At 43.3% G+C, this 11,905-nt stretch overlaps 1 protein-coding gene across 1 annotated transcript; it reads left to right on the top strand.

Annotated features, from left to right (window-relative positions):
* The first annotated feature begins 1,064 nt into the window (after window positions 1-1,064).
* LOC104261740 (coagulation factor IX) lies at window positions 1,065-10,766 on the top strand. Its single transcript, XM_059822406.1, has 9 exons — window positions 1,065-1,159; window positions 2,999-3,159; window positions 4,027-4,051; window positions 4,184-4,297; window positions 5,546-5,680; window positions 6,383-6,413; window positions 6,450-7,068; window positions 9,051-9,168; window positions 10,145-10,766. The coding sequence occupies exons 1-9, from the start codon at window positions 1,081-1,083 to the stop codon at window positions 10,720-10,722; spliced, it is 1,860 nt and encodes a 619-aa protein (XP_059678389.1). The 5' UTR covers window positions 1,065-1,080; the 3' UTR covers window positions 10,723-10,766.
* Window positions 10,767-11,905: the final 1,139 nt, after the last annotated feature.

An 11,905-nucleotide genomic window follows, 5' to 3' on the forward strand; every position in this document is an offset into this window, starting at 1 on the left:
TACAGAGCAGCTTGTGTATTTTCCGGATCAGTTGGTCTTACCTACTGAAAGATGATGGAGTGTCAGAAATCTTCTCTTAAAAATTCCAAATTTTCCTGATGAAAATCATTGCAAAGAAGTCACTTCTATTGTTGGAGGATGTTTTTAAGGACTTTTTCTTTTTAAACACACACGTGTATGTGTGTAGAAACACACAGGCAATTTTATTCTGATTTTGGATTACAAATGTGTTTCATAGAATCCAGAAGGTTGTCTCTCCTCTGTCAATATTTGTGACTGGTTAATGATCAACCTCTTGACCTCATGGCTGTTCCTGGTGTACATCCAAATCTCTCTCCTGTCTTCCCCTAAAAAAAATAAAGAAAAAAGTGAGTATAATTGCATAGTTTTGTGTAAAGTGAATGCATTCTGGATCCTGTGTTTCTGGAAAATGACACAGATAGCAAAGAGGTATGTGCTATTGAATCCTGGTAAGTTATTTAGCCTGGGAAAGTAATGTGAAGAAATACAAACTTCTCTCTTGTAAATTCTAGTAGCAGGTATGTGGTGGATGGTTTCCTCATGGGGTTTGCACATACGGTCTTGCTTGACAAGACCATCAGTAATGACACAGCAGTTGTCCTCAGGAGCAACTGCTGGCTGAAGAGTGCAGCTCAGACCTCGGCCTGGATCCTTCGCAGTTTAAACAAGGCTGTCGCTGGAACTGGCTTCTGCTCAATTTGGGCCTGATCCTTTCCTCCCCCGTTCATCGTGGTGTTTTTATTACTTCTGTGGGCTTTGGATCAGCCCCTGCACCACATTCTGGGCTAGGTCAATCTCTGCATGTCACCTTGGGAACTGTTGGGATTCCTATGGTGGTGTGCAGCATCGGAGTGACTTGGAGAAACAATGGACATCAGATTAAAATGAACTCGGTAGAATTTGCTTTCTTTCTCCCTTCGTTTGTCCTCTTGCTTCTATTTCTTCATCTTTTTTGCAGGCTAATTCACCCTTGTTTTTGTGACAATATACCAGTTTTGTTCTTCTTTTCCCTCTGAAGGAAATCAGCAGGAAGTCGGCATATTCTGAATTCTCACTAAAATGGAGAGCAGTTCCTCACTTGTGATGTTTCTCCTACTGATGTGCTCCATCAACAGCAGCTGTCCGTTTTCATATTCAGGTAGGTGCTTCTGAATTACGTTTTTATCTTAATTGTCTTATTGTGACAATCTTGGCATTTGAACTGAAACTACACTCCTTTTCTGAACACAAAGTCCTATGGGTTGAAGAAGCACTTCCTGAAATGCACAAGAGAAAAAGAAATATTCATATATATTTCCAAAGGAAATCAGCCTTTCTTAACTTCTTACTTAGACCACTATCCTGTTGAAAAGTATTCTCCTTGAGATGTTGAACCCAAAATCTGAATTATTTTTGCATGGCGATGCTTTCAAATTTGGGAAGATAAAATTAGGCACTTTCACGTGTGTTCTGGGACCTTATGTTGATTTTACTACAACAACCACACAAGGTTTGGAAATGGCTTCAGAGAGCTTTAGAACAGGCGTGAGAATGCACAGGATCTCATGAACCATTATGGCTGTCCTTGCAGAGGAGGAAGAGCAGAAGTAGAACTGGTATCTGCAAACCAGAAGGCTTGACAACAGACATAACCTCTATATGATGGTACTTACAATAGGTGAATCCTTTAAAGATGACCCCACAACTCAAGGGGTGGTGAAGGGCAATTTCAGTGACGTAAGTGAAAGACGTTTTTTCCATTACCAGACAGCAGGGTCTGTCCAAAGCTTTTCTCAGCTGAGAGGTTTTGTCGGCTCTTTCTAATTGCCTAGAAATGAAGCAATTTAATACTATTCTAGAATTTCAGTCATTGCTACAGATACCAATCCTGCAACTGCAAAGAAACGTGTGTCTTTATGGTCCGTCTCCAAAACTGAGTTCTTTGTCAGAGGGTTTTGACTTGTCTAGGACACTAAACCATGACTAGGAAAACAGACTACTGTTAAATGAACTGCTGTATGAATTTTAGTAGGCTTTGTCAGGATTACAAAGTGAGCTTGCTTCTTAAAACACTTCTTAGCAGCAGTTTTTCAGAATCAGATGGGTGGGGTATGGATATAGAGCCACACGTCTGGAGATTGAACAAAAAGGTGAAAACCTCCATCTGCTCTAAATAGCGACTCAGGGCTCAATTCAGTTGGCGCACATAAGTGTCCGGAGGTGCTTGAGATGGCACGTGGTATCGATACATCCACAAGGGCCGAGGGAGCCCTCGTTTTCCTTCAGAGCATCCTGGCTGGAAAATCCTGGGAGCACTGTGCTTCAGCTAGAGGTGTCATAGCAAAGACTTGCCATGGAGCATCAGGGGGAATGTGGGGAGGATCTTACTGCCATGTTCCCTCTTCTGGCCACTCCTGCCTTAATTTATTGGCAGTAATAGCCCTTAAGACATTGTGGTAGGAGGGCAGATAGCTTAGTCAAGCGAAGCTGAGATGAACCACATATAAGCACAAAACATACGCTTTATATATTTCTTTTAATGAAGAAGCGGTATCTGTCCTGTTGTGGCCACAGTAGCTACCTGGAAAGCACTGGGTCTGAATGTCTGAATGTCTAACAAAGCTGACACCAAATACAAACCAAACCTCTCCTTTCAGCTTTATTTCCACATGCACACACAGCCAGGCAACTAGTAATCATTGTGAATCAGGCAGAAAAATATAACCAGCCTCCAAAGAAGCAGCTTTATTTTTGTGGAATAAAAAATTATTTCTGCACTAATCTGCAAGTCTCAGTAGTGGGTCTTGTCATCCACTAAAAGAAAGCTTAAACTACTAGTGTCTTTTGTTGGAACACAGACTAATTTTATTTTCCTTTGGGCTATTTACATAGATCCCCCTCCTTCTTTATGTTGTTTACCCGGCTGAAAGCATGTTACTGTCACGATGATGGTTTGTGGCCTTCCAATATCATTAACTCTTCAATTTTGTTTTTCTAGTGTTCATGAGAAAAGACGAAGCACATGAGGTGCTGAAAGTCCATAAACGTGCTAACTATTTTCTAGAAGAGATTCGTCCAGGGAACTTGGAGAGAGAATGCAACGAGGAAAAGTGTTCATTTGAGGAGGCTAAGGAGATCTTCCATTCTCAGGAGAAAACGGTGAGAAACTTTACTTTAGGAAAAAGAGAGGAAAGTTAACAGTGAGCTGTAGGTAATCCTTCCCAAGCCGCCTGGCGTGGCTCTGACCGGCCTGTGCCTATGGATTCTGCAGCTTGGTAGTCAGGATGGGTCACTCAGGGCAGCTGTGAGATCTCGCTTTCTAAGTGAGTGCTCAGTTCGTTGCGTAAATGTTAAACACAATTCCTTAAAAGTATCCAAAGCCTATTTCTGTGAGAGCCTCGATCCAGCATCGTGATTCTGACATTTTCAGAGGCCACTTGCTCGATCAGACCGCTCCAAATACAGAGGAGGGGCGCCTCATTCCCAGGGCCCGATAGTGTCCAGCTGGGAAGCAGGGCTGCGGGCGTTCTGCCAGCGACCTTCTGCCAAAGCAGGAGTTCGAACTGCAATTTTAAATAGAGGTGCCTAATTTCTCTTGTATGTAGCCCCAGTTGCTTAGGTGACATCTTCCTTAGCAGGTAGTGCGGTGCAGTAGAAATGGCTCTTCAGAGTGAGGCAGTTGGTGCTGAGGACCTTGCATTGACACGTTTTGTGGGAAGGGGGTGTCACTTCAAACTCCCAGGCTGGTGCCACAGACCTTTCACTGGCTGGAGCATTTACGGATCCAAGCATTTGGTTTAATTTTCATTCTAATACGACCCAGTTTATGCACTCTGTGGCTGGTCTCTGCTGCAAACGAAAGTGAGCTGCATCGTGATGATCAGGAGATCTGCTCTGAGAATGCATTTTATGGTTCTAATAAAAATGTTATTTACATGCACCCTAAAACGTTTTCTAAATTATATCTTCAGTAACCAATATGGCCACTTGTTGACTATTTTCTTCATTTGTAATTTCTTCTTGCAGATGGAGTTTTGGTTCAATTACAAAGGTAGGTAAAAAAGGAATTTTTTTAAAAATCTATTTCTTGTGTCCCTTCTGGGTACAAAGAATTATGTGGCAGTTTAAAGCCAGGCTTCTCTTAATTCCTGGAATTACACTATGCCTTGTTTCTTCCTCTTAGGTTTAAATCCCTGTAGTACAAATCCCTGTAACAATGGTGGAGTCTGCAAAGTAAGACGCTACAATTACTTTTGCATATGCCCCCCAAAATTTGGAGGAGAGAACTGTGAAAAAGGTGAGTACAGGAACAGACACACTGACGTTCATTGTGAAGGAAGGATTAAGGCTGGAATTGGCTCCTTGGATACTTGATCTGAACCTTTGCACAGGCTTCTCACTGAGGTTATCAGTGGTGACTTTGTCTGATACAGAACTGGTCGGTTGTTTAAGATCCAGACATTAGAACAGTGTTTTCTTAGATGACAGTGTTGGGGCACTGCCACCCTAGGAAGGGAATCATGTTGTCACAGCGGCTGTAGCTGCTTCTGGCTCTGCTGTGTGGAAGGAGAGGGCAGCACCGCCTCCTGTCATACAGCAGCTGTAGTTCTGGGCTCTTCACTCATCTGTGCAAGCCCTGAGGAAGGCACGTGGCCATCTCCCGCCTTCCCCCAAGGAAGGATAGGGAATTACCTCTGTTTATCACATTAGAGTGATAACAAGTCTAGTAACTTCTGCCATAGATGCCTGCACTGGAGATCATGAAACCCTACTCTTTTTATAATTTTATTGAGTAAATGCATCAATCAAATCAGCCAAAGCTAATTTGTAAACCTGAAAAAAAATGTGTTTATGTTGTAATATATGAATGATGAAAAATGAAGTAGAAAAGTTGCCTACCTCTTACCAGATTTTTGGTCCTCTGAAATACTGCATCCAGTTTGCAAATAACTGAGGCATGAAATTACAGCAAAAGCCAAACTGATGTGGAAACTATGAATCATAAGTAATTTTTTTGTTCCCCCCAAGTGCTTTTGTCGACCTTTTCTTTTTACAGTGAAGCAATTCAACATGATTTTTTTTTTTTTTAATGTAACAATGTATAAAAAACTCAGTCAATTTCTTGCAACCTTGGCCCCCACCAAAATGCCTGGTACTTTAAATCTGTTGTGATATAAAAGATAAGATGTGCAGATGGATCAAAAATGGATGCATTTAGAAGTGTTTACTCTTCCAGGCATTTTCTTGCCCCTGCTTTACAGGCAGAAAGGCCTAGAGCCCAGCTGTGGCCTCAAGACAAAGCTGGCAAATAAGAAAATGGTAGAAACAGGCGAACAACAGTAGACACAAGGCAATGTGTTTGGTTTGCTACAAATCAGCGGGATTTTCCAGAACTCTAAGAGGTAGTTCCTTCTGTTTCCCTGTGAGATTTCAGTGGATTTTTTTCCTACTTTCTTTCATATAATACTAGTGCTAGAAGCTGTGCAGGGCTCAGGCACCCATGCGTAGCAATAGCCAAGCGAATGTCCGTGTGTTTCCATCACAGAAAAGTTCGAATGCTGGTATAAGAACGGTGGGTGCTGGCAGTACTGCAGGGACAGCAGCAGCGCCTTTCATGTGGTGTGTTCCTGCGCAAAGGATTACAGCCTGCATGAGGACGGGAAGAGATGTGTGCAAGCAGGTAAGGCATGGGCAGCTCGGGGTTACTTCAGGTAAAGAGCAGACACCGTCCTTTCCTCTTCACTAGTTGCAGAAGAGCTACACACGCTGTAGCTATTCGAGCTTGCTTTTACTTAGTGTATGGCAAAGATCTGTATTATTTATGTTGGTTTGTTTGTTTGTTTTAAATGTTAAGGTTCGTCTCAATCAGGTGCGTCTCTAATCCAGTGCTCCCATGAGCATGTACTGGGTAAAGGAGCAGCGGTACAGTCTGGGGTGGGTCTGGTCCTTCTAACAGCAGCACAGACTTACATCAGCGTAACAGAGTTATGAAGCCAAACCGCAGCATTGGGCAGCGAGGGGAAGTGACAAGGGGCTTTAAAACTTTGTGTTAAGGTGTCCTGTCACAAGGGGAGTGCTGGGCTTGGTTTCTGTCCCGAAGAGAGCCCTCGGCAGACTGCTCCTGGAGTAGGCAGCCGTGGCTGATGGCTGTGGTTCAGAAAAGGCACAGCCGTGTGCTGTTTCTCAGTAATTAGCGCTACACACCTTGGTCAGATGATGGTGGGGCTGGGTGGCGAAAGTGGAGTTTGATACCAAGATGTCAGAGTTGTTCCTGGGCTCTTACTGAAGGGTTGAATCCCCTTCTTGTACAGGAAAAGTGCTGCTTTTGTGTAGGAGGTTGACCCTCAAATCAAATCTTTATTTCTGCCTTTCCTCCCTCCAGCACCATTTCCATGTGGCCTGATTAAAGCCCGGCAGGCCCTGGCAGAAGAGCGGCTGGAGCACAAAAGGTTCCCGAGGGGACTGAGCGAGCGCAGGGATGATGTGGCCAGGTGGAATGAGAGCGCAGAGGGCACAGTTAGGCAGACGGAGCTGGAGCAAAGTGCTGTTGGGGAAAATGAGACCTTAAAAGATGCCTTTGGACAGAGCATGCGTGTGGAGGGCGACGCTGGACAAACTGAGGTGACAGGAGATGCTTCCAGCTGGAACAAGACACTGGTGGACTCTGTCACCCAGAATCCACTGGGGAATGGTGCTGCTGGCCAGGAGGCGGGTGTCCCTGAGCACGGGGCGGCGGTGGAGGGGACCAGCAGGCCTGGCAAGCCCGGGAGAGGCACAGCTCCCCCGACCCAGGGCCCTGCGTGGCAGAATGAGAGCACAGCGCCTGCTGCCAGGCAGAACGAAATGGAGGAAAATGCTGTTGGGCAAAACCAAACAGGGGAGAGCGCTGGCCAGAACGCAACAGAGGCCAGTCAAACCGTGCATGATGGGCTTAATCAGAGCAGTGACTGGGGAAATGCTTCAGACACGCCTCAGTTTGTCCAGATGAACATCAGCTCTGCATTAGCACACAATGGCTCCAGGATAACGGGAGGAACTTTGTGTCATCGTGGACATTGCCCCTGGCAGGTAATACTTTTCTTCCAGTCTGGCCATAAATACCACACCTGAGTGCTTTCTTACTTGATCATCACTGGGTCCCTCTGGAGCAGAGTTCATCAAGCCAGTATAAAGGCTGTAAAACCACATGTATTTCTCAAACTTCTGCAGGTCTTTTTGCTGATGCGTATCTTAGTTGCCTTATTTATTATTCTTTCCCCCCATCCTACATATATGTGCTTTTGTGAGCTCAACTTAATACTTTCTCTCTTAACTACATCAATCAGATCTTCTCCTGCTTTGTTATTCAGGGTCTTTGTTTCTAAATGTCCTTGGTGAAAAGCTGTGCTTCTGATGCCTTTTGGAATGGCTGGTGGTATTTTTCCATGACCTGGTGAGATCCTTCATTAGAATGCTGAGATTTTCATACTTGCTATGGTAAGGGAGATAAAACAGAGAGGGCTCAAATGTGAAGAAGGCGAGTGGCATGTGGCAAGTAGGGGAACCATCCTGAAGTGTTTATTTCCACTACGTTGTTTTGGTTTTTTTAGACTTGGTTTTAGGCTTGTCCTTTGGGCATGTCCTTATTTGTTACTACTTTTCACTTATTTATATTCTCTCTGTTTCATCAGTGTATTTTTATTGTTTATGGGCTTGTGCACAGAAAGTTAACGGACCGATCTAAAAAAAAAACCAAACTTCAGGGTACTGTCAGTATGTTTTATCGCTGTCAAACAAAAAATATTTTTCCCATTCCACACAGCAGGAGGTATTTTACACATGGAAAAATAGTAGGCGGAACCTGCGTGGACCATGCAGTCATTGCAAGGTGAAATGGGAAATTGTATGGGTTTCTGCCATCTTACACACCAGCTGCTTTCCTTTTCATCAAGTGAGAAATTATTTTGGGGTACAAGAAGGGAATGTAGTCTGAATGCTGCCTAACCTATACAGTTTCTTCTTCAAATGAAGTGTTACTATCAAGGAAGTTTTAAATTTTCATTACATCAGGCAATTTGTAATTGAATTTTCTATTTTTTATATATATAAATTTTTTTTTAAAGGGTTTTGCAAACCTTTTCCCTTCTAGTTCTTCATAACCTAAAAGCCAGCATTTTCAGGTAATGTTTCTTTGTGACTTTTCAATGTTTTGTTCTAGCACTACTGAACAAAAGTAAAAGCAACAGTAGTACATAGACTTAAGTCAAAATGACTTATGTAAAACATGACTCCAGGAACTAGCCCAAGGTAGGAGGCCAGACTGTGTCGCACCTTTTTTCCACTATTTGATTATTAAGTAAGTAAGTTCACTGAAACTGCTGAGTACCAAAATTTAAGCTTTTCCCTTAGTTTAACAGATGAAATAACAGGTTCAGGGAGGGGTTTAACTGAAGAGATGCTGAGGCAGTAATGGAGCTTATAATTCTGAATAGACAAGACAAACATCTATCACTGAGCAGTGTGGTTTTACTGCTCCACTTACTTTTTACGCTGTAAAGCGTTCCAAATTTTATTACCAATATAACAAAGTTTCTGAATCTCCACTCTTACTTGCACTTTCACTTGACAGCTGGGAAAGTGGATGATGCTTTTCTATCTCTTGTTCATGCAAACACTGCTCTCCCTCTTCTTTTTTAACTGGAGTACCAATGAACTACACCTTGTGTTACTGTTCTCCCCCACCCCCAAAACATTTGAAGCCACATCAGGGCTTCAACTCAGTCATACTTGTTTCCTTAGAAGAATGGCAGTCACCATAGCTCTGATGCTGTTTGTCAAGCTTAGGTCATCATAGTAGTCTGTTCCATTGTCCTGGTGTGCAATCATTTTAATACTATTTCATGTTACTACTCTTTTAACATAATCTTTGCTTGGTGCACTGTAGTCATTATTGCCAGAAGTGTTATTTTCAAGATACAGAGCCTGCAACCGAGAAGAGAGAGCCTGACAGCGTGCGTAAGTACCTAACGCAGCCCTGGTGACATGTCCTTCCTCATCTTTCCTTCATACAGGTTTTGATCCGGAATAGTAAAGATATTGGTTTCTGCGGAGGGAGTTTAATCAGCAGCCGCTGGGTGGTCACTGCTGCTCACTGCCTTGATCTCGTCAGACCACACCACGTTACCATAGGTGAGTACAATTTGTGTGTCATATAAATGCAGGGGTAATCTCTTACTTAAAATGTGCTTTGCATTGTACATGAACACAGTAAGAGATGGTTGAGAAACAGACACACATCCAAACTGATGCGGATTTACAGAACGCTTCATGTTCTTGGCAGCAGTGAAGTGCAAAGGGGCTCCAACTGGTCCCTTTTGTTTTTCATGGAGAACCGGGGTGCATAAGGCACAGATTGATCTTTTTTCTTTTACCCATTTTGGTAAACTCATTGTACATGGAGACTGAGCACATCTCAGGGTACACCTCAGAAGGAAGAAGGATTCCTGTAGGTGATGGTCTGATCTCAAATCACTTCTGTTTTTTAATTAATCAGCCTTAAGATTAGTTTCCTGCTGTGCAGCTGGCTTCTCGGTGCCTGTCACTGCCTCAGAGGAGAAAGCCCCTCTGCCTTGTAATGCACTACAGCACCCGTTACAGCAGCCAGAATGCTGCCATAAACACAATCTTGTGTTTGAAACCCCCAGAAATGAGACATGCAAGAGGAGCAGATAGAATACAGCACTGCGTAACTGACAGGAAACAATTCTTCAGCCTTAGCCACGGCTGCATCTTAATGCTTATGTTGTGTTCCTGAGGGGGGGGAGCAGGAAGGCCTATGGAAGCTTAGACAAACTGGTCAAAATACAGTGCTTACTAAAAAGCTTTTATGGTAAAACCCCTACCCTGGGAGTCATAATCTCTGTAAGTATCTATTCATCCAGTCAACAACTTTGTCTTGCCCTAAAAGGGCAAACCAGTAAGCTTGAGTTGCAGGATCACATGTGCAGTGTAAGAAATTACTGGTACCAAGCATGATTTGTTTTGGTCTGCGCCTCCTTGGGACGGAATGTCAAAGCATTAATTCACTGCCCTTCCTGTTCCCCCATGAGCATACCCTACAGGCTGTTTACAGTTTGCTTAACATTTTAACTTGTCATGACTACAGGAGACTTTGACAAATACCAAAGAGAATTCAAAGAGCAGAAGATCAATGTGGAACGGAGCTGGACACATCCACATTATGATTCCAATCACTACAACAGTGACATCGCCTTGTTGTACTTGAGCAGTGACGTTATTTTTAATGAGTACGCAATTCCCATCTGCCTCCCAAGCCCTAACCTTGCCGCCCTGCTGTCTGAAGAAGGAAGAATAGGGATGGTAAGTGGATGGGGTGCCACTCATGAGAGAGGCTCCACTCTGCGCTTCCTCATGAAAGTCCGGCTGCCCATTGTAAACTTGGAAACCTGTCAGCGCTCAACAGACAGACTCATTACTGACAACATGTTCTGCGCAGGTTACACCACCGAAGTCGCAGATGCCTGTAAAGGGGACAGCGGTGGCCCTTTCACAGTGTCTTACCACAACACTTGGTTTCTCTTAGGGATTGTCAGCTGGGGTGAGGGCTGTGCTGAGAAAGGAAAATACGGTGTATATACGAGAGTATCCAACTATGTCCCGTGGATTAAGGAGATTGTTGAAAGTGTAGCAGATTCGGCAAACTTTTCCATTAACTTTTCTTAACACCATCTTTAAAAACAGGGACAATTCTGTTATTACAGAGTGTTTCAGACTAAGGCACTGTGCAGTTCCTGTCCTTAATGGGGTAAAATCAAGATTATCTTCAAAGAAATTTTGAGTCTCTATTTACCATAAATGGTTAAATTGTTCATTCAAGTTATTACTGAGTAAAATACTTGTGTATAATAAAGACCTATTCTGCAAATAACAAAAAGAGACAACTGTAACTTTCCTTCGCATAAATTCCTATCAGAAAGGGGTTTTTTTTTAGAGAAAGAAAAAGCTTTCCATTTCTCAAGCCTACACCCATATCACAAAAACAGGCAAATAGTCTGTGTGAATTGTTTAGGAAAGGAAGTGCATTTCTGGTATTGTCTGTCCTCTAGTTACGAAACACTGTGCTGAACACAGTTGTTGTTAGGGACCTGTGACGTTTTTCATCGAGCACAACTGTTACCTCATGTTCATTTCAGTTTACTGAAATACAAATGTTTTCTGATACAAAAACAATGTCTGCATGGAATCATGCATTATAAACTGCACTAAACAGGCTGAGAGGGCATCCACCCAGCTGCAGCTGGAGAAACACAAAAGGATTATACGGTAGAATTCTGAAAGAAATAAATTATGACTGAGGGGGCTGTGGGAGTGTGAGGAAACACTCTCCTGCACCTTTGGGGGCAGCCCCACTCCAGTGGCTGGTGAGGAAAAGCATGAAGATGGGCTTTGTGCTGCCACCCCCCCCCCCCATCCCACTCTGGGCAGAGTACCACAGAAGTGGAACTACCATACAGCTGCAGAAGTAGCAAATAACAGAACCATTCTTTTTTCACACTTTTCTAAGAAAGAAACCCCTTTTTCTTTATTCTCAAGACACGCAATTTACCTCTCCTAGTATTTGATGAAAACCAGTAATTCAGATGTGAAATACTTGTCAACATAGGTGGTGGGGTGGGATGAAAACAAACACACCACAGCAAGAAACAACTTCTTTTCTGTCATCCTAACCCAAAAGGAAGATTGATGGTGTGCACGTAGCCATCCCTCCAAGAGGCTGATAGCCCTACACATCGTAAGAAGTGTCACATACTCAAAATAAGTAAGTGCTTAATGCCAAAAATGCAAGTGAAATAAAATAACTGTGGGCCAGAGTGACAGCCCCCAACTAATTATCCCCTTTGAGTAC

Source organism: Gavia stellata, chromosome 11, assembly GCF_030936135.1.
Source record: "Gavia stellata isolate bGavSte3 chromosome 11, bGavSte3.hap2, whole genome shotgun sequence".
In the NCBI taxonomy this organism is placed as follows: domain Eukaryota; kingdom Metazoa; phylum Chordata; class Aves; order Gaviiformes; family Gaviidae; genus Gavia; species Gavia stellata.